Source organism: Pygocentrus nattereri, chromosome 14, assembly GCF_015220715.1.
Source record: "Pygocentrus nattereri isolate fPygNat1 chromosome 14, fPygNat1.pri, whole genome shotgun sequence".
Classification (NCBI taxonomy): Eukaryota; Metazoa; Chordata; class Actinopteri; order Characiformes; family Serrasalmidae; genus Pygocentrus; species Pygocentrus nattereri.
In genome coordinates this window covers 13,234,285-13,257,288 of record NC_051224.1, presented here as the reverse complement: position 1 = coordinate 13,257,288, position 23,004 = coordinate 13,234,285, and the positions used below count along the sequence as shown (strand labels likewise).

The 23,004-nt window shown below is 39.2% G+C and overlaps 1 protein-coding gene across 1 annotated transcript in view; it reads left to right on the top strand.

Moving 5' to 3' along the window:
• The window catches only part of mrc2 (mannose receptor, C type 2), a 74,461-nt gene that overhangs the window by 22,593 nt on the left and 28,864 nt on the right, over window positions 1-23,004 (top strand). The window contains exons 4-12 of the mRNA XM_017686155.1: window positions 9,282-9,455; window positions 9,686-9,850; window positions 10,891-11,004; window positions 11,274-11,417; window positions 13,484-13,675; window positions 13,928-14,082; window positions 16,062-16,166; window positions 19,294-19,409; window positions 21,869-22,017. Coding sequence (XP_017541644.1) covers window positions 9,282-9,455; window positions 9,686-9,850; window positions 10,891-11,004; window positions 11,274-11,417; window positions 13,484-13,675; window positions 13,928-14,082; window positions 16,062-16,166; window positions 19,294-19,409; window positions 21,869-22,017 — 1,314 coding nt within the window. The remainder of the gene's footprint in view (window positions 1-9,281; window positions 9,456-9,685; window positions 9,851-10,890; window positions 11,005-11,273; window positions 11,418-13,483; window positions 13,676-13,927; window positions 14,083-16,061; window positions 16,167-19,293; window positions 19,410-21,868; window positions 22,018-23,004) is intronic.

Below are 23,004 nucleotides of genomic sequence, written 5' to 3'. Positions count from 1 at the left end.
CTTCCCCAAAAGCCTGATCAGATAAGGGTTGTTTTTGATTCTAGCGCCAAGCAAGATGGTGTCACTTAACGATGTCCTCCTAACTGGTCCCAATATGAATAACAGCTTGATTGGAGTTCTTCTGCGCTTCAGAACAGAGACCATTGCAGTAACAGCTGATGTGCAGCATATGTTTCATTGTTTTGTGGTGCACGAGGATCACCGGAACTTCCTGTGATTCCTTTGGTATCGTAATAATGACATTGAAGACAAGGTGATTGAGTCCAGGATGTGCATGCACATCTTCGGTAACAGCCCATCACCAGCAGTGGCTATGTATGGGCTCAGGAGAGCTGCCCTTGTAGGTGAGGACGACTACGGAGCTTAAGCTAGGCATTTCACTGAAAGAAATTTCTGTGTTGATGACAGTCTGGCATCCGTTCCCACAGAGCACCAGGCAGTTTCACTTCTATAGAACGCCCAAGGCATGCTTGCACTCTCAAACTTGTGCTTACATAAAATTGCCTCTAACAGTTCTGAGGTTATGAAGGAGTTCCCTTCAGAAGACTTGGCCAAGGGACTAATGGACATGAACACTGGCTCTCCTCCTATGCCGAGAACTCTAGGAGTGAGCTGGGACATTGATGAAGATGTCTTCACATTTCAGGTGTCAGCAACAGAAAAACCCTATAAAAGACATGGGGTTTTGTCAACGATAAACAGTCCGTTTGACCCACTGGGTTTTGCAGCCCCTGTGAGCATTCAAGGGAGGTCATTCCTTAGGGAGTTCACCATGGAGTCACATGACTGGGATGCTTCTCTCCCAGAAGGGAAACTGCAAGAATGGAAGCTGTGGAGAGAATCACTTACTGAACGTGAAAAGGTCGGAATTCCTTGTCAGAATATATCTCCATCTCACTTAGTCAAGCTCACAAAAAGAGAAGCATGTCTTTTGTGATGCTTCAACAGGGGCCATTGCAGCTGTGGCCTACCTCTGAACCTTTGACTCAAGTGGGAAGGCAGACGTTGGCTTCATATTCATACCGCCTTGTCCCGAGATCACTGTTCCTCGGCTTGAACTTTGTGTTGCAGTTTTAGCAGTGGAAATAGTTGACACAATTCAAAGTGAGATAGACGTGGAGTTTGGCTCTGTAACATTCTGCTCAGACAGTAGAATAGTCTTGGGTTACATTCACAACGAGTCAAGACAATTCTATGTCTATGTACATAACAAAGTACAGCAAATAAGGAAATCCACCAGCCCAGAACAGTGGAGGTACATCTCAACTGACCAAAACCTAGCTGACCAAGCTATAAGGTCAGTTGAACCTGTCGTAGTAAAATCAGTTAATCAAATACTCAGACACGTGGAGCCTTTGAGTAACATTTATTGAGAGCAAACAGATACAAGCATTCGCATGCCAGATCAGAAATGCTCTGGCCGCAGGCAGAGAAAACTGGGTTTTATATATATGATAAGTTGGGGCACGCCTGTCCCTTAAAAGGTAATTAATTTCATTGGCATAGAAAGACACAAGCAAACCTTCAGTGGGGTCAAGCTAAACCTTGGGTAGGAAGCTGTTGAGACAGCACGTCTGTCACTTCTGGGCCCATGCTGTGTGTGCTCTGCTGGACACATTAATAGCTACTATGGTTTCAGCTCACTTCCTGTTGCTGGCTGGCCCTCACTCGCACACACACACTTCCTGGAGCTTTTGACCTCGTACATATGCTTTCTTTAAGTGATGTGCAGGAAGGATCATAATGAGAAAGAAGCAAATATGCCAAGACATTTGTGATGAACCCTGCTCGAGGGAAGAGTAAGACCAAGCTAAGAGAGTTATAATCCAAAGTGTGCAGCACAAGGCCTTTAAAAAAGAGCTGCAATGTATTTGAGTAGGCACACCTGTTCCCAAGCAGAGCCCACTTTCTAGGTTATGCCCAGACATAGATGATCATGGCATGCTTAGAATTGGAGGACATCTTTTAGAAGCCAATCTAAAGAAGGATGAAATCCACCCTCTCATCCTTCCTGCTCAGAGTCATGTCATAACTCTACTTATTCGTTGTTACCATTAACCTTTTCACTATCAAGGTCGCCATTTTACTGAAGGCGCTCTGAGAGCTGCTGGACTATGGATCATTGGTGGAAAGTGACGTGTCAGCGGTATACTCCATCAGTGTGTTACTTGCAGGAAGCTACAGGGTAAGATGGTAACCCAGAAAATGGCAGACCTACCTATGGAGCGCTTGTGTACTGAACCTCCATTTTCATACGTGGGAGTAGACGTGTTCAGAGCTTGGGTGATTGCAGCTTAATGCACAAGAGGTGGCCTGTCTGAGAGCAAATGCTGGGCAGTTATATTTACGTGAATGAGCACTCGAGCCATACACATTGAAGTAATTGAGTCACTGAGTGCTTCATCATTCATAAATGCCTTGCGACAATTCTTCTCTATCAGGGGATCTGCAAAGCAGCTAAGGTAAGGCTGTGGGACGAATTTTGTGGGTACCTGCAAAGGACTGAAAATTGAAACTGTATCCAGCAACAAAGAGGTCCAGCAATATCTGTCTGACAATGCATGTATTTGGAACTTCAACCCTCCTCATAGTTCTCACATGGGGGTCAGTTGAGAAAGTCTGATGGGCATCAGCAGGCGTATTCTTGATTCAATGTTTCTCAAGATGGAACCTTCAAGGCTTACTCATGGGGTTCTCAATACATTCATGGCTGAAGTTTAAGCAATTGTGAATTCAAGGTCATTAGTCCCTGTGTCAACAGATCCTGATTCTCCTCTTATCCTGTCACCAGCAACATTCTTTACCCAGAAAATTGGGGCACATCCTCCTCCTCAGGGTGAGTTTGATGATAAGGACCTATATGCAAGTCAGTGGCAGCAAGTCCAAGCTTTAGCCAACACTATCTGGCATCGCTGGAGGAGAGAGTATCTTCCAACTATACAATGCAGAAGGAAGTGGAAAGCTTTTTTGTGTTGTAATTTTACTGAGTTCCTGGCACACTCTTCCATTGAATAGTGACAACAAATAAATCCATTTAAACCTCAAGAGGGTTTGGACAAGTTATGTATCTGCCTAGCTGTTGAAGCGGGGTTTTCAAGTGAGGGCAGAATAGTTTCTTCCTCAGCTCTGAGGGAGTTTTCACTGTTGCCTCTGGCTTGCTCACCCTTGGGGTTTTTACATTCATCTTAAAACTTGTCTATACTGGAATTCTGTGAAGCTGCCTAGTGGCATCAGTTGTAAAAAGCACTATACAAATAAATTTGATTTGATTTGATAAACAGCACATACTGATTATTTACAAATCCTAATACTTTAACTTCTACTTAAGTAAATAAAGAATGAATCTGCTTTATGCTACATTTTTGTAATTCTAATTTAGTTACTATTACCTTTTTGTGTTTAATCTCAGTGTGTTTTAGTGGAGAGTAACATCTGCGCTACTTTTTGATTGGCCACATCTGACTCCATGGAGCTTTAGCATTTATTTTAGGTTAAAAGAATCTCAAAAAGAGAAGAATGCAGCATAACATTCTTCATTTCCTACAGTGTCTGAGAGGCGCTGGATTTACTAAGAAGTTCCACTACAGTTCTCTAAGTCACTCAGTAGTTTTTCACCTGATACTTTTGTACTTCTATTTCAGTTGTTTTTGGAAAGGTACTTTTACTTGTCAGTGTTGTATCCACGTATCGGTGCTATCACGAGAGTACAGATCTAGGCTACTCTACCCACATCTGTTTAAGTGTGAGCGGCAGAAAAATGGAGTGAGCATGTAAGCTGTTGTGATGGAGGTCTGCAGCACATCTGGGGCTCTTTAGGGCAGGATCTGCTTCACGCTGGCGGATTTGTAGCCAAGGGCAACTCTGAGTGCCGCCTGTTTGGCTGCTTGCCAGAGAGACGGCCAGTGAGGAGGCTGGATCATGTTTGTAAACAGTAGAGAGAATCAGCATCCGACAGCTGTGCAGCAGTGCAGCCTGATATTAGAACTTTCTCTCCCTCCATCTCTCTGTCTCTTTTTTATTCTCTCTCTCTCGCTGTCTCTCTCAATCTGTCTCTCCACTTTTTTCTCTTTCCCTCTCTACTTTTCACCCATTTTTGTTTCCGTCCACCCGTTTCTCTCACTCTTTTTAGCCTCTTTCTATTTCTCTTTCTGCACCCATTTCTTTTTTTCTTTCCATTTTTTCTGTCCTCTCTCTTTCTCTCTCTCTGTCTCTCCTCTTTCTCTGTCTCTCCTCTCTCTCTGTCTCTCTCTCGCTCTATCTCTACATCTCACCAGTTATTACTGTATTACTGTGGTTTTGCAACACATTCAGCTTATGTTAAATTTATTTAATATAATGACAATATTACATAATGAATGACACTCAGATTACATTTACATGTTATGGTGAAATTTTAGTGTCTCTACTTCTGACCTTTTTGCCACTTTGATTTTGGAAAATGACAAAAACATGGCAAAACGCGGTTTTTCCTTTCCATCAAACAAGAGAATTCAAATGAAAAAACTGCTTTTACTCACAAACACAAATGTGGTGTGGATTGAAGCATTGTGCATGTTCAACAGAATGTCTCTTCTTGTTTCACTGAGCTACAAGTAAGAAATATATAAAATTACATTTAACAATAAATGTGACTTCTGACGGTAAATTCTATCTCATAAAGTCTAACTTGATATCATGAACTAAATACCAAAAGTCTAGCCAATGCTCAATTGTCCAGTGGTCTGCTTGAGAATCACATTGATTCACTGGCCTTTCTGTCCACTGGATTAAGCTTATCTAGAATATGAAGTGAGCTTGTCCAGATGTCAAAATGATGTCAAAGGGTCTGAAGAGAAAATCGCAGAGTAAAGTGTTTGTAAAGACACTGCTCCATTTAAGATTAGATTACTTAATTACAAATGTCTTCATATCATAGTGTTTTCTGTTTTTCGTCTGTGTCATCTGTTACAATTTTATTACAGCCTTTAAATGAATAATTTGGCAAATACAAACAATCTTCTCTTTACTCCAGATGTGCTCAGTCAGCCAAGACGTGGCTTCTTTAATGCTAATGTAGCAAACAAGTGATAGAAGTTTTACCATGCTAAGTAGCATCTTGCTAACTACGGATTAAATCATCACTTCCTTGACCCAAACTGCGTTGTTCCCAAATAGCACCATCTTGCTGCCTAAAGTCAGCTTTATTTTGACATATTCACTCTTCTTAAATAAACAATATGTGTGATGACGCATCCTACTGAATTCATACTCCACATATATATCCATTACATTTGTTATTTTATTACATAACAATTATTGATTAAGAGATTATTTTATTTTGATAAAATATGTATGTATGACAAGGTGTTATCTATAAAATGGACCAATGTACAAAGTTCAGGCTGCTGCTACTGTCTTTAGCTATGTGGCATAACTTTGGCATTCTAGATTCTAGAGAATCTTTTGGTAATCAGTGACAGTCTGTGTGGTTTAACTGCAGCCAGTGAAAGTCTGAGGGCTGGTGTGGTTTCTTACACTCTTTTTATTGAATGTCTCAGCCTGCAAAACAATTAGACACACTTTACTGAGATTTTTTTTGAAGTAGCAATGCATTTTTTTGTGCAGTCACAAATTTAACGCACTATTTTTTAGAACATGAGAGCATATCTCTAACATAGACATTTGAAGCACACTGTATGTTTGGCTAACGTATGACATAAAAATGTGCAATATGGCTAAAAATATAGCATCACGATGCTTTCATGATGCACCATGTGTATCACAATTTTTAGTTTTTCTGTGAAGTTGGAGTGGACAGAGTGCAGCAGCAGAAGAGTAGTGTCATATTAAAAAATCATTTGCTTGCAGAAATATTCTGATTAAGAAGGAACAGGAAAATCAAACATGTCTGTTACTGTGCAGTTTATGTAGTTACTATTATGCTGGTTGTCGTTGATGTACATGCTCTCTATAATTGGTCTAAATTTTTAGAATTGTGAGGTTAGAATTGTGCATAATCTGAGGTTATTTATCACAGTAATGGTAACATATCATATTGGCCACCTCTGCTGTTATTGAGCCTATAAACCATTATTATATAAGCCCCTGATCGCAGTTAGTTGAGCTGATTGCAGTTGTTCTTTACACACAGTTACCTTTACATATGCAGTATGTATATGTCACAACAAACAGAAGGTGAATGGGGTGCATTTGTGTCCATTGAGGTATGTACATGTAAATAAAAGAATGCAGAAACCACATTTATTGCTATTTATTGTCAATTTAACATCTGACTGGTGCTGTGACACTTTTAGAGGGCAGCAGTGAGCGTTTGTTTATTTGAGTTAAATTTAGGAGCTACTAGATCTCAACTGATAGTGAGCATGTTTACTTACTTCAGGCTTGTGCATTAGAGATCCTAGATCCTAAGAATCATGGTTATTGGTTATATCATGACAGGCCTGTTACTTATAAAAATAGATATAGACAACAGTACATCATACAGCGTCAGAATCCACATGTGCGAGCATATTTCTATAGTCACGTTTACATAGCAACAAAAAATGTTAGTATAAGCATAAATAAAGCAGTAAATGCATTGACTGAGACACGTCTCACACATCCACTTATTGGTCCTTTCATGTACTAAAAGAATTTTCTAATCTGTCCTTATCCTTTAGAATTAAACAGAAGATACCTGACCCACCCAAAGTAAACAATCCGCCCACTTCAATGCCAGTTTTAACATGCCCTCGTCCACTTGGCCTCACTGTTTCTCCTCAGTTGAATCCCAGATGCCATGTAAAGACCCACTACTTTACTGTACTATATCAAGTGAAGGGGGTGTTAGATGAGCCCTTAGAGGGGTGAGCAAATCTTGCCCAGAAATCACTGCAACCTGACACATTTCCTGTTTCACTCCCTAAAATAATAGTGGACAAATCTGTTTATAAGCAGCAGCAGTAAACAGTTTGATTCTCCAGTTTCTGCACTTTATTAGAAATCCTACATCGAAGCATTTCTGTAAGTCTTTTTGAGATTACTCAACAACACATTTTGGAGCATGTATGATGATTTAGGTTGAATGTTGCTAATCTGGCAGTTATAAGCTTCTATTACTTGTTGGCTACGTCAGCCTCATAATTCCAATGCAAAAAAACTAAAGAAGCAAGTCGCCTCTCAGCTGACTGACTTTATATGGGCTGGAGGGAAAACTGAATGAATTAGAATTTTTGCCAAGCTATAAGGCAACAAACTGGTTGTGTTGAAAGTAGTGCAGAATTTGTGTTGACCTTAACTGGATTAAAGATGATGTGTTGTTTTAAACACAGCTGTTTTTGAAGGACTCCCATGTCATTTCTGTTCCTCTCTTCTTTCTCCGCTCGTCTGTGATTCTTGTCATGTTTGTCAGAGCGAGGCAGCAGCAGTGAAGTGTACTCCAACCTGAGGAGATGCCACTAACGTTACTCACTCAGTGTGTCTGAGTGTGTGTGTGTGTGTGTGTGTGTGTGTGTGTGGTTTTAATGGGAGTGGCCTACTTTTCCACAGAAGAGTGACAGTGGAACAGCAGAACACTGTCTTTCATTCTCTCACTTTCTCTCCCATATTCACATTCACATACAGTCTCAAAGTTCTCACACTGCTCTCTGTCTTTCTCGCTCTCTGTCTCATGCTCTCTCACATTAGTTTTCCTAGTTGTCCCTCTCTCTATATATATGTACATACAAACATATATATATATATATATATATATATATATATATATATAATGTATGTATGTATGTATTTTTGCTTTCTTTTACTCTTTCTTGTTCTGTTACTTAATTTTCTCTCTTTCTCTCTCTTTGTCTCTCCTTTTCTGTGTTTCTGTGTAACTGTCTCACTCTCTGTCTATATTTCTCTCCATCTCTCTTCTTTTTTTCTGTCCCTTCTCCTTCTTTCTCTCTGTTGCTCCTCTTTCGGAATGTGGCTGTTGCTATAGAAACTGCTGGGCATTCCATTTGACTGTAGAGATTAACTTCAGTCAATAGCGAGTAAAGAGAGCAACAGGGAGAAGGAGAGAACGAGGGAGAGAGAGAGAGAGAAAGAGTGAGTTTGTGTAGGTTGATGGAATAGGCCTATGCACATTTACCCAAATGCAAGTCATTCCTGGGAAAAGACAGAGATCATTGCTCAATACCGTTCTATTGTTACAGTAGTGCCCAGCAGCCAAAGCCGCTAGGCAGACAGACGCGTAATAAACATACTCTTTTATCATATCATTGACTGAAGTTATTCCTTTCCTGGCTTAGTCTGTCACTGTTGTTTACCCACTCAGAACAGCCAAATGTGTCCAGTAATGATTTCTGTGTTGGTGTAGCAACAGCAGTTGAGTGTTTTTGGCCTCCTCTGAACAGGCTTTTCGCCAAACTGAACAAGACTGAGAACCAGGCATGAGTGTTTTAACCACTTCTGCTACTCAGACATCTAGAGTTTAATGGAACAGTATTTGAACATCTCAACAAGAAACAGTTAAATATTTTTATGATTAAAAAATTAGAGCACAGAGTCTAACCTTTGCTTAACTTTTGTGTGCAGCTATTGTGACAGAGGTGACCTGATGGCTCAGGTTGGTTTAGTGTTTTAGTTGTATGTGATTTAAATTGTTACAAGCTGTCCTACAGGCCTCTCACAGTTATTACATAATTGCCTGGCTTTAGTTATTTCAGTTGATCGCTATTATTTATGCTGACTGTGGTCATTTTCTATAGTCACGTTTACATAGCAACAAAAAATGTTAGTATAAGCATAAATAAAGCAGTAAATGCATTGACTGCATTGCATTGACAAAGTAAACAATCCGCCCACTTCAGTGCCAGTTTTAACATGCCCTCGTCCACTTGGCCTCACTGTTTCTCCTCAGTTGAATCCCAGATGCCATGTAAAGACCCACTCCTTTACTGTACTATATCAAGTGAAGGGGGTGTTAGATGAGCCCTTAGAGGGGTGAGCAAATCTTGCCCAGAAATCACTGCAACCTGACACATTTCCTGTTTCACTCCCTAACTTTCAAATACAAAATGATTCAAAGCTACAACGTTCAATTTGCTGGGATGTAGGTGGCAAATTACTTCTTAACCACTTTACTCGGCTAAGTCGCTAAATGTGAATGCTAAAGCCTACGTGAGTAACTGCAATAAAAGGAAAGGCACTACTTCAGGGCCCAAATACTTTTTGCAGGCCCCACTAACTTTTTGCATTGCAGAGTTTGTATACCTGGCTGATTAGCTCACTGAGGCTTCCTTACAAATTTATCTCCATAGAGATCTACACTATTCAGGGGAACTCTCATGGCCGGCCCTGCTACTTGCCCTTCCTGTATGATGGCCAGTGGTTCCACAGCTGCACCAGTGTTGGGCGGGAGGACGGCCATCTTTGGTGCGCCACCACCCACGATTATGGCAAGGACGAGCACTGGGGATTCTGCCCCATTAAGAGTGAGTCCAGTTTACCAGAAACCGCCTACTCTCACAGCTGTTCCCAATCTACCATAACAGTTAATACTGTTTGTTCAAGTGATTTAGATGTACCACTAACGTAACTGGCTTGTAGTTCAGTAGTTTGGCTCAGAGAAGAACATGTCTGTTTAATCTCTCTCTTTCTCTCTCTCTATCTCTCTCTCTCTCTTTGTCTTTTTCTCTTTCTCTCTTTCTCTCTCTATGTGTAGGTGCGGACTGTGAGACATTCTGGGACACAGATCCTCTGATGGATAACTGCTACCAGTTTAATTTCCAGGCCATTCTGTCGTGGAGTGAGGCTCGTACCAGCTGCCAGCAGCAGGGGGCAGATCTGCTGAGCATTACCAAGGTCGAGGAGCAGAGCTACATCAATGGTGAGAATGACAAAGAGACAGAGAGAAAGGAACAGAGATAATGAAACTGATGGTCATTGTCATGGTAAAAATGGACACAAAATGGAGAGGAAAAATAAAAAAGAGACCTTAATATCTCTGCAGTTTCTCATAGACAACAGTGAGATCATAAGGAAAGATAAAGGAGATTTTGCTGGAGTCTGCTGCTCAGATGTTTCTCCTAAGAAGAGGACCTCACTAATCTCTTGAGTTTCAGTTAAAGAGATAATAACACTCATGTTTATCTGCAACTGAACATTCGTCTTTCATCATATCTCCTTTTTGTCTAATGAATTTCAGGAGAATCACAGTTAGGCCTTCTGAGCCACCAAAGAGCAACATTTGAGCAAGAAAATGTAGCTTTGCATGGTACTTGCGGCCTTAATTTGATCCATTGTTGTGTTTGTTTTTACAGAAAAAACAGCAGGGAAATCTCTATTTGTGATTACTTCAAGTGGAATTCCAGATTTCAGTTTTTCAGGAATTCTTTATAATTCAATTGTTGGCATGCAAAGTCATTGAGGGTGGTCTTATGTGAATTGTAGCATTGCAGAGAAACTCACTGACTCTAATATCTTTACAGTGGTAGTGATAGGAACCAGGGGTTGTGATGTCTACAATGCATTTTTTTGCCATTTTATTATACTATTCAAAACAGTTATGTGTGTTTTCTGAGTTTTTATATGTTATGTTGATGAAAGTAAAATTGTGCTAAATCTGGAAAAATCACTTTCTGTAAGGTTCTATTTTGCTGTATGCCCTGCATGTAAATCTCTACCATACATGTATTTTAAAAATTAAATATTAGGCCAAAAACCTCTTTTTCAAATCTGTCATAAAACTATGTCTCTGGCATCAGGCAGCGTATTTGTGTGTGACCATTTGTACAATAGTGGTCTGTGAGGTAGCTTTTAGAGACATTAAATGCTGTATATCTATGTTTTTATATGTGGTTTGCGATATTGGTCAGTGAACTTATTTGCAGAGTGCATGATGTTTGTATATGCATGTGTGACCCTCAGGTTTGTTGACTGGTTATAGCGCTGCTTTGTGGATGGGTCTGAATGATCTGGACCTTAATGGAGGCTGGCAGTGGGCTGACTCTGCCCCTCTTAAATACCTCAACTGGGAAACAGGTGAGAGAATCACACCTACAGAGCTACGTGCTTTATAACATGTGCTCATTCATTTCTCCCAGGTGGAAAAATAGCTTGATTTATTTGCTGTTTACTGTAAATCTTTAAGCTAGCGCTGACTCATGGTGGCTTCAAATGACCGCTGGTATGACTGGCATTCACCCAGTATGGCAAGTTGCAGCATTATTTGGTGCCTGAGAGATCGCAGATAATTGGCTGGATAAGGCAGACTTGATTTGAATAAAGACTCTGTGTCTGTGTGTTTCTAGAACAGCCAAATCATGAGGAAGATCAGAACTGTGCTGTGATCCGCACTGAAAGCGCAGGCCGCTGGCAAAACAGAGACTGTTCAATGGCTCTGCCTTACATCTGCAAGAAAAGACCCAACGCCACCCTGGACCCCTTCACTACAGGTGTGTGTACATGTATACACCGGTGCAGGGTTACTGCAGCACCTTCAAAAGTTTTAATAATACCTTGAAATAGGTTTTTAGATAATGAAAAGACTAGAGTTGTCTCATTTTTTCATATATAAGATATTCAGTATAAAGGCTGGGGTGAAAGTCATGTATATTAAATTTCTTTACACTAGTCTACCAACCAGAAATATCCAGCGGTCTGTACTCCTCTGCTCAGAAACTGACCGCTGTTTAAGCAGTAGAAAAGATAACAGTTTAGCTCCGTCCATTCATACTGTAGTTCTAGGAAGTGTTTCAGCTCTGAGTGCTCATGTATTTTATTTCGGTATTAAAGCCCTGTTTGTGGACATTTTTGATACAACCAAACAAATGCTGTAGGTGGACCTTGAGAGAAAGAAATAAAGCAGAAGAAAAATGCAGAATATGGGCCTTTTAATACATGCCATATGTGAGCTGAAGTGGAAAATCTATTATTCTTCCTTTGTAGAGGTCTTAGGAAGGTATTTAAAGATTTAATGTGATTTTAAAGAATCAATGTTTTTAGTACAACCCCAATTCCAAAAAAGTCAGGATGCTGTATAAAATGTAAAAAAAAATGTAAATAAAACCAGAATGAAATGATTTGTAAAAAAATTTCAAAATGATCCTCAATGTAAAATTGCAAAGACTTCGGATATCCCACCATCTACAGTTCATAATGTCATCAAAAGATTTAGAAAATCTGGAGAAATCCCTGTACACAAGGGACAAGGACAACAGTCAATATTGGGTGCTCATGATCTTCGGGCCCTGAATCGGCATGAGTCTATACTGGAAATCACTGCATGGGCTCAGGAACACTTTCAGAAATCATTGTCTGTGTTTGCTGTGAAATCCATAAATGCAAGTGAAAGTTGTGTCATGCAAAGAAGAAATCACATATAAAAAGGGTCCAGAAACGCTGCCAACTTCTCTGGGGCCAAGCTCATTTAAAATGGAAGTGGAAAAGTGTCTTGTGGTCAGATGAATCAAAATATGATTTTTTTTTGAGAAATAATGGACACTGTATACTCCAGAGTAAAGACCTCCCAGCTTGTTATTAGCGCACAGTTCAAAAGCCAGCATCCATGATGGTATGGCGGAGCATAAGTGCTTATGGCATAGGTGTCTTGCACATCTGTCAAGGCACCATTAATGCTGAATGAAATATACAGCTTTTGGCAGCATATGCTTCCATCCAGACAGTAGTCATTCAGGGAAGGTCTTGCATATTTCAGCAAAACAATGACAAACCACATACTGCATCCTTCACAGCAGCATGGCTTCACAGAAGAAGAGTCTGGGTGCTGACTTGGCCTGCCTGCAGTCCAGCCTGTCACCAAAAGAAAATATTTGGTGCAACATGAAATGAAAAATCCATCAAAACGGTTTTAAATAATTAGCAGGTAGCTGGGGAGCTGTTAAAAAGGGAAAATGGTGAATAGAGCTGTAGACAGTTCCTTATTAAATGAAACAGCTGTATAAATTCAAGATTAAAGTTATAATAAAATATGTCTAAAATGAGTTATTGCTTCATATTTTAACTGTGCAAAAATATTTAAAATAGAGAACAAAAACAGAAAGCAGTGGTTTGAAAACTTTTAAAATAGGTTTTTAATTGAAAACAAGATATATTTAATATTTCACCACATCCTCTTTACTGATTTGTGTAGAGATATACTAATTCCAAATGTGACACCTGTAACACGTTCCAAGAAAGTGTATGTCTGTTAAATGATTAAAAACACTTGGTTTGGAACTTCCTGCTGGTGAACAGGTAATAAATGATGCTGTCATGACTGGGTATAAAAGGAGCATTCATGAAAGACTCACTTAGCGAAAAATGCATGAACGAATAGTCCAGCAGTTAGAGGAAAATGTTTCTCAGCATATAATTGAACATGCAGGACATGCAGAGATTTCACCACGTACAGCCTGTGACATTTTATTAAAAGAGAAATCCAGTACTGAATCCCTGTATACTGATACTGAAGATCATCTCAAACCCAGGGCAGGTATTCATCACTGTGTGTGTATTTCAGACTCATGGGCAGATGACGGTCAGTATCAGTGTGATGTAGGCTGGCAGAACTTCCAGGCTGGATGCTATAGGCTGAACTCTGAGAAGATGGACTGGAACTCTGCCCAGAAAACATGCCAGAAGATGGATGCCCACCTAGTCAGCATCCACACCCTGCCGGAGCTGGAGTTTATCACTGTGCACATGAAAAGAGGTACACACATATCAACGCTGTTATAGCAAATTTTACCATTTCTGTTGATTCATTCATAATAAAATCTTCACTCAGTGTAAGGCTGGGTTTTTTCTAATGGTGTAAAAAAGAGCTTTAATAAGACACTGACAGTGTGACAGACCCTAAAGGCCATATTTCAAACATGATATCTATGACACTCTGTCATACTCTCTCTCATATACACACACACTCACAGTGTACAGCTCAAGTCTTTCTGTTTCTCTCTCTCAGATGTAGATGAATTATGGATAGGCCTGCATGACACCGCCATGCAGATGAATTTTGAGTGGACAGACCGCACCCCCGTTATCTTCACTTTCTGGCATCCATTTGAGCCCAACAACTTCTTGAACACGCAGGAGGACTGCGTCACCATGTGGGGTCCGGTGAGTCCCCCTTCTAGCCCCTCACTTGCATCTGACTTGAAACCCTGAGAATCAGAAGCAACAAATGTACATACCTTTAATTCAATTATTTTTCATTAAATATTGCTCACAGTTAACATTAAAATTTTCTTTATCTGTTTACCATATTTTTGTTATTATAACATTGAAACAAACAGAAAGGAACTGCAGATTTGAACCTGTTGAATGCAAATGTAATTCATTATGTAACTATCTTTGGAATCACATAATTAAATGTAAATAATATGCAATATAAATATACCATATGCGATTCGGATAAAATATATAAATAGAATGTATTAATTATAATAATAATAACTCTAGATTTTTGTGGATTAAATAGCTTCCTAATCAGTCACTACCTCTCCTGCCACACCACATCACTTACAGCTGTTTGTACCCCATGGATCCAGTGCACACTATGTTAGGGCAATATGTCAATAATTTTAATTATTGAGATAAATTGTATCACAATGTGTCACAGTATGCTTTTTTGAGTATATCGTAGATATCGTCAGTACTTCTAGAACACAGACTAACCGTGTTTTATTACAATGACTGCACAGTTAGTCCTTTTTAATTGGGCTTAGTGAATGTCAGTTTTGTGTTTTTTTTAATGTGGCACTACTGGCTCTTTATTGCTTGCTTCAACTTATCAGATGTAAGAAGTTAATAAAAATTGTGATGCTATATATTGTGAACATTTGTTGGAAGTATTGTGATATATGTTCAGTATCATCAACAACTTATGTATACAGTAGTAGCACTATCAGTAGCAACTGATATGAAAATTGTGTGGCTGATACTGATTTTAAGGGGCTAAAAATGTGGAGTACTGATAATATTGACTGAAATTATTTTAGATTTTAAATGTGTATACTAGGATATAATTGCTTACTCAGTCAGCCAGTAAGGCTCTATACTGTAGGTGGTGGTTTTGGAACCTTTTAACTGTACACATCAGATCTGGGTAATGGAATGAAACTGTTTTAAAAGTGCTTAGCATTATTTGGAACTCAGTGAAGAAAACATATACCTTATGAAACATATGCTTATGAAATGTTTCCCATTTAGCATTAGTGGACAGTCGTCCTGAATAGAGCGGCCAGTTAATATGCAGGCTACGACCGGAAGTGCCAGCAGAAGGCATTTGGCTGCTTTATTATTATGGTGGAGGTATTGCACAATAGACTCCTCTGCTTCCCAGAGAGCTGCTTTGGTCAGGCATTCTGCAGTAAGTGTGGGCAGTTAGTAAGAGCTGTCCAGCTATGTTGAGTCACTCTGCCATACTGCGTGGCTCAGAAGTGAGATGAAAAGGCATTTGGAATTGAAAGCATTTAACCCTCAGATGTTTAGTTATTGCTATCATTTTAATTCAGATGTACTTACATAATTACACACTTAACTATACAGTTACTTATGTAGTGAATTGTGTTTAATTTATGTTAACTGTAAAACAAAAGAAGTGTAAAAGTAGAGTAGATTACCGGCTACCAGCTGTCTTACCTTCACAGTAATTTACTTTACCGTAGTGACTGTAAATAACAGTAAAATAGCAACTTTATACTGTGACTCCACTCAGACCACAAGATTACTGTTATGCAGTTGTATTGAGCTGCAAATTAAAAGTAATTTCCTGTATTTTTACAAAACAACTGTAATAGTATGCACCTCAGTAGTGAGTAATGTACTGTAAATAAAGATTCTTACTTCTGTGGTTAATCCATTCATGAAGTTCCATAGATGCTCGAATATCACATTCCTACAGATTTACACCATTTTTTACACTTTTGTTATTTACTGTGGCTTTTAAGGATTAGGTAACAAAATCATGAACAAGCATTAAAAAGGAATTTGATACATCTGCATCATGTAACTCATTCATTTTTCTCTGTTTGTATATGGGTGTGTGTGTGTGTGTGTGTGTGTGTGTGTGTGTGTGTGTGTGTGTGTGTGTGTAGGAGGGCCGCTGGAATGACAGCCCCTGTAATTTCTCCTTGCCCTCCATCTGTAAGAAAGCTGCTCAGAAGACAGATGGACCGATCCAGGACCACGGCTGCAGACCGGTACTCTACATCTCTTAATCTTTAACTCTCTCTCCAGCCGTCCTCTCATTGTTTCTACAGTCTGTAGAAATCTAAAAACTGACAAAAATAGAGGTCTTGTTCCAACAGCATATATATATATATATATATATATATATATATATATATATATATATATATATATATATATATATATATATATAAAATTAATGAACAAAATGGACACAATAAAAAATATAAGGATATGAAGATAAATACAGAAAATTAAATAATCAATAAAGGGAAATAGAAATGAAGGAACACATTTAAAGGTCATACTAGTAGTCCCACAGTCTAGATAGGCAAAGATATGATTTCTCTTGTCTGTGTGGGTGGGTTACAACTCATTCACTGATATGGGATCTTACTGACTGAAGTTTTATCATAATTTTGCTTACCGGAGCTACATGCCTGGCTTTCTCAGATGAATGTAGTATGTCATTACTTTTGTTCTTAGCTTAGGCATTTACAGCCAACAGTCAACACAGTGTCATGAAATCAAGCATTTTTTCAGATTTGGTTGTTTAATGAATTATACACTTTAGGTTGGACAGGATACATCAGCTAGATTTCTTTAAGTGTCTCCATACTTAATATGTGAAATGTCCTTTTCCACAGGAATTAATACTGGAATAATGTAACCAGGATTATTTCTACAGTTTGTTTTATAGTAGATAATTTGGTAATAGCTGTATCAGCTCACATTCCCATGGAAAACTACTCTAAAGCCTGTAGATTCACATTCACCCCATTTGGCAGACGTTCTTACCCAAAGCAGTTTTACAGTTGCGTGTTACAGAGGTGGACACATGTAGTGTTTGGAGTCTTGGACTCTTATTGGTTAAGGGTGGTGTGCTTGACCAGACAGGGAACCAAACTCCAGTCTAACTCGAGGAAGGCAGCAGTGCTACCTGCTCCACTACACCAACTGTCTGTGTTTGTCCTGTTAAATTCAGTTTTGATTTTAGAAAGTTTAGTCTTCATCTCTCTCTCTCTCTCTGTGTCTTTCTCTGTCTCTGTCTTTCACTCTCTCTGTCTTTATCTCTGTCTTTGTCTCTCTCATTTTCTCTCACCATTTATCTGTGTCCCTCACCCCCTGTCTCTCTCTCTGTCTCTCTCTCTCTCTCTCTTTCTCACATAAAGGGTCTTTTTAGTGTTGCTGTGTCATACTGTTGGAACTCCAGATGTAGTCAGTGCACAAACCTGTCAGAGACACACTGTAAATACTGCAATCACACACACACACACACACACACACACACACACACACATACACAGACACATACACAGGTCCAGCCTCCTCACCCACAACCATGAATTGAACCTGAACACTGAGACTGACACATACACGCACACACACACCACATGCACACACCAAGTTGTGAGTATTTTCATACATCTGCTAAATCTATTCCTCTTTCTGACCCCATTCCTCTCTGTTATTCTGTTTTTTCTCTTATTCTGTTTCACTCTTTCTCTCCCTGTAACGTGGAGCGAAGAGGCGGACGCATACGCTGAGATAAGCAAGATTTATTAGGGGCAAATCCAGGGTCATGGAGCCAACACGGATAGATCGGGGGGCAGACATGACATAAACCAGAATAAACACAGCAAACAGAGACCGAGACATCAAACAAAGAGATTCAAACAAAGACTGGCAAACACAAGGGGCAAACACAGGGCTTAAATACACAGGGGAAAACGAGGGTGAGGTGAAAACAATCAGGGGCGGAGTAGCCAAACAGGGGGCAGGACTAAAACCAAAACAAACGCACTTGGAAGTCCAAAACAAAGGAGCACATGGCGTAGTGGGAGGAGCCAACCGTGACACTCTCTCTGACTTCTGTCTATAGCTCTGTCCTTCATCTGAAGCTTCCCATGTAGCGAGCCATGTAGAGCATTATTATGCATGCTTTCATTAATTAGGTAAATAGGTCTGTGCATAAATATGTGTGTGTGTGTGTGTCTTGTTGCTTCACTGTGACCTCTCCTTTTGTCCAAGTTGTAATACGAGTTCCATCCCAGATGGCTGCATCTTAAATGGTCCTTTCAGCAGGTTAAAGGTTAAAGGCTACTTCTAGGCCCACCACACTTCTCAGGCTCACATACATCCAGATGCAGCAAAATAATTAGCAAATAGTTAAATAAAACAGTAAATCGTCACTGTCAAGTCAAAGTTGTGTAATTTCTTTGTTTAAATTAATTTCTATTTTTTACATCATTTGAAAACTTCAGCTAGTTTTTACATGGGATGTGTTCAGCTTGAGGAGGGGATAGAAGCACAACCAGCATTACAAAATGTTCTTCCGCACATTTCCCCCATAGAGGTCTCAAGATCCCCAATTCTTATATAGTATAGCTTTTTCCTTCTGAATGGAATTTACAACCATTTGCCACTGTGTTTGAACACTGTGAAATTAGACCTCTGCATTTAACCCATCTGTGCAGTGAAACACTCACATACATGCATGGTAGTGAACACAGACACTAGGGGCCAGTGAGCACACTTGCCCGGAGCAGTGGGCAGCCCTATCCACAGCGCCAGGGGGAGCAATTGGGGGTTAGGTCCCTTTCTCAAGGGCACTTCAGTCATGGAGATCGACCCGGCAAACTTCTGGTCACAGGGCTGGTTCACTAACCTCCAGCCCACGACTCTCCCCCTGCTACAAAGCATTTACCATTTACCATTTAACATTCCCTTAAGGTTACAGTGTGTGTGGTTCTGGTAAGACAGTAATGAGATTATGTGGAGTTTTTGTAAAGTGTACTGGCCTAATGTTTTTAGTTTATACCTAATTAAAGCTCATTCAATTAAAGCAAGTTCATCCTGTTTTGCATTTATATCTCATGAGACTGTCTGTATTAGGAGTTACTAAGAGGTCAGACACCCAAAGAGAGAACACATCTGTCCCCAGCATGAGCGGCTGGGCTGACAGCTGGAAGCCTTTGGGTTATTTGGCTACTTGCGAGAGCACGTTTTTTTTTCCATTTCAGTCTGTGATTACATATACATACAAATACGTCTCTCTCTCTCTCTCTCTCTCTCTCTCTCTCTCTCTCTCTCTCTTAATCTCTCCCCCACCCACCTTTTCTTGATTTCTCCATCCAGGGTTGGAAGTGGCACAGTCCTGCGTGTTTCTGGGTTGGAGAGGAGTCTGTAACCTTTAACAATGGCAAAAGAGCATGTGCCAGCAAAAATTCCACATTAGCCATTATCAACAACAGGTAAAACTCTTCTGCCTATACATTACAACTGCATAACCATTTTCCATTTAATTCACTTTTTTAACATGGGAAAAATTGGTAACCGTGTACTTGGGTGTCTATATAACACATTCATAACATCTTACATAAACACATTTATAAGTCATACATGTTTTACATTATAATAATATAGACTACTATGTCATTTTACTGAGAGACATTTTTCAAAATAAAAGTCGCCATCCTCATTAATTTGGAAAAACTACTTTATTTTCAGTGTAACACCCCATTTCTGGACAGCCAAAATAAAAATGACTATACTTTACCCCTTTGGTTATTAAGTGCTCTAACACTTAGGCACATTTCGCCTCTACTTTCAACTACTTTTTAATTATTTGTTTTTTGTAAACACCATTTTCCTCCTTTTTACACCTTTTTAAAAATTTTTTGTACCAAAATTTTAATGCAACAGTTTATATATTGTTGAGGAAAACGTTGTTAAACATTGTTTAAGTTTTTGGGGTTAAATGCTAGCACTGTTATGCTAAGGATTAATTAACACTGTAGAGGTTTTATTTTTAGTGATGTTCTACTTATGGTATTGGAGAAGGCACAAGCATAGTTATGCAAGCAAGCAAGCAAGCAAAGTTTATTTATATAGCGCTTTTTACAACAGGTGTTTGTCACAAAGCAGCTTTACAGAACAATCAGTCTTACAGGAAGAAAAGAAAAGAAAAATCCGGGTCCAAGCCCACATGAGCAAGCCAGTGGCAAGGAAAAACTCACTAGAAGAGGAAGAAACCTTGAGAGGAACCAAGACTCAGAAGGGGAACCCATCCTCCTCTGGTCGACACCGGATAGCAAACATTGTTACTATGAAGTATTATAGAACAAAGTGTGGCGGGGGGCGGGGGGGGAAGCAGTGGCTAATTTGATTAGTTTATGATTATGCAGCAGCAGCAACAGCGGTGGTCAAGCCGATGGCTGGTGAGCAGTGGCACCCGATCAGGGCAGAAGGGCCAACAGCATGGGGCGACACACAGGGTGGGCAGCTGTTCAACTTGGCAAAGAAAGGAAGAAAACACAGAGTCAGTTCTGTAAAGAGTGGCTGACCACAGATTACAGTATAACAGAGCAGCAGAGACTCCAGCAGGTCTAGATCTGACAGGGAAGACTAATCACCAAAGGCTTGACTGTACAAGTAAGTTTTTAGCCTAGACTTAAAGACTGAGGCTGTGTCTGAGTCCCGAACATTGGTGTTTCCATTTAATTTACATTGTTTAAGGCTAAATGTTGCACTGTTATCCCAAAAATTAATACATTCTGTTTGGCCTTTACCTCAGAAGTGAAGGAAGCCACGTTAACCAGACTGAAACGCATGTTATGTGGTTCTTTAAATTGCATCGAAAACATTGAAAACAAATCAAAATCTAAAAATACATTCTAATGTCTGCAATAATTACAGGGTAACTTTTATTAATATCTTTTTTTCATACTGTATGTATATGTGTTTAATATTATGTATATGTGTTTAATATATATGTATTACATAAATTACCCTGCATCAGTGGTAGTATATTGCTGCCGTCGGAACAAAGCCTCTTATCTCCATTATGTTTTTGGCATAATTTGAAAATGCCTCTTGCCCTTTACATTCTGTGTAAATGTCATGATGAATGGACCAAAAGAAATGGCACTTGGATGAAAAGAAGTCTGGTTCCATTGACTTACATTAAAAGAAAAGTGTTTTTTTTTTTTAATCTTCTCCTCTACCATTATCATTTCGGAAGGTTTTGTTCTGCCAACGATATGTACATTATGTCCATTACTGCTTTTTTTATGCAGTTCTTTATGCATTGCAAATATCAGAGACTAATCTTTTTTTTTTTTCAATTTCCAGCAAAAACAGCCATTATGTACAAGTTATTCATTTATCAGCAGAGTAAATACAAGGTAACTACTTGCAGTTGCATAATAAATGGGAAAGTAAATGGAAAATGGAGTTTACAAAACTGGAGTTCAAAAAATAAGTAGATAAGATATGTAGAAATTGGGGCTGAAGACCTGGTAGACCACTAGAACTCCATCAGATAAACAGTACTGAGAGCTTTCGTCTTTGAGAGAGAGGAGAGAGTCAAGCTCCACTCCTACTTCAGATCTGAATAAATCAGGAGTTTCTGTCCGTCCTTCCACTGTGAGAAGAGAAGCTGTAATAAAGGCAAGGAGTGGACACATTCATTTTACATTTAGTTGTTGAGGCTTCTGTGTAATTTTCTATAATTAAATAGAAAATTAATATATATTTTCAGTTTTTTTCCTGATATTAAAAAACATCATTTGTACTTGTGGCTGTTTTCATTGGAAGTTGATTAAATTAAGAGTGGTCTCTGACTTCTGCACTGGATGTGTGTATAATATAAAGAGTATCTATTTGATGATTTGATGGTTTGATGTGCTAACAGATGCTGCTTATTGTGTAGGTTTGAGCAGGCATTTGTGAACAGTCTCATGTTTGGCCGTTCAGACGATCATTTCTGGCTGGGTTTGAATGATGAGAACAGCACTGGCCCCTTCCGCTGGCTCACTGGAGAGAAACTGGCATACACTAACTGGAACCGGGACCAGCCAGGTATACACACTCACACACACACACACACACACACACACACACACACACACACACACACACACACACACACACACACACACACACACGCACATAAAGAGACACTTGCATCTACAACCACTTACGCACAATGCATCTTTTTGTCAAATGGCACATTTTCACATTGCTTGCATGTACAGGTAGGATGTCCACCAAACGCAAAACTATTTAGACTATTTAGTATTTATACTAGCAAAATTATGCTTTTAGTGCGTAGAAGGAAAATCGGATTAGCTTGCTTTCTATCCAGCAGACAGACAGACAGACAGTTACAGACAATAAAAAACCCAGGCTTACCCAGTAGTCACAGAGATGAGATTGACCATTGTGTTTGTTTTTGTGGTGAATAAATTAGAGGTCTAAGGTCAGGAACTTGGAAGTAAAAACGACATTTTAGCCTCAGTGTGGCTGCTACTTTTACTTTGAACAAGCTTTAACCTCAATACTAGTCTTGAGTCTTTTAAAAGTCTTTACAATGGTCAGTAATCAATATGTAAATGGTCAGAATCAATGCTCAAAACAAACATTATATACTAGACTGCGTAAAGAAGAAAATGTGGACAAAATTTCTAAAAATAGCTTATTAATTTTATAGATTTAAACTTATAGATCCCGCTTACGCTGTTAATCTTTCAATAAAAAGCCAGATCTATTCCTCATTTTCTCTGGTTTGTTAAGATTTTGTGTTTTTGTTTTTAAGCTCCTTGTTTTTAAGCTGATCGACTACACTTGTGAAAATGGTTCAAATTTGGCCAATTCATTCTTTTTTAATGTTGAAGTCACTCGCTGTCAGTTCCTGGATGCTGTGTGACACATAGAGCATTTAAAGAGGCTATGATGCAACTAGCTTCTATCTTAAACTAGAACTTTTCTAAAGAGACTTTTCTTATCAGTAGTCATCTTCAGTGATGTATTTGACTTGGATTTTTTTAAAATTATTGATTTGTTTAT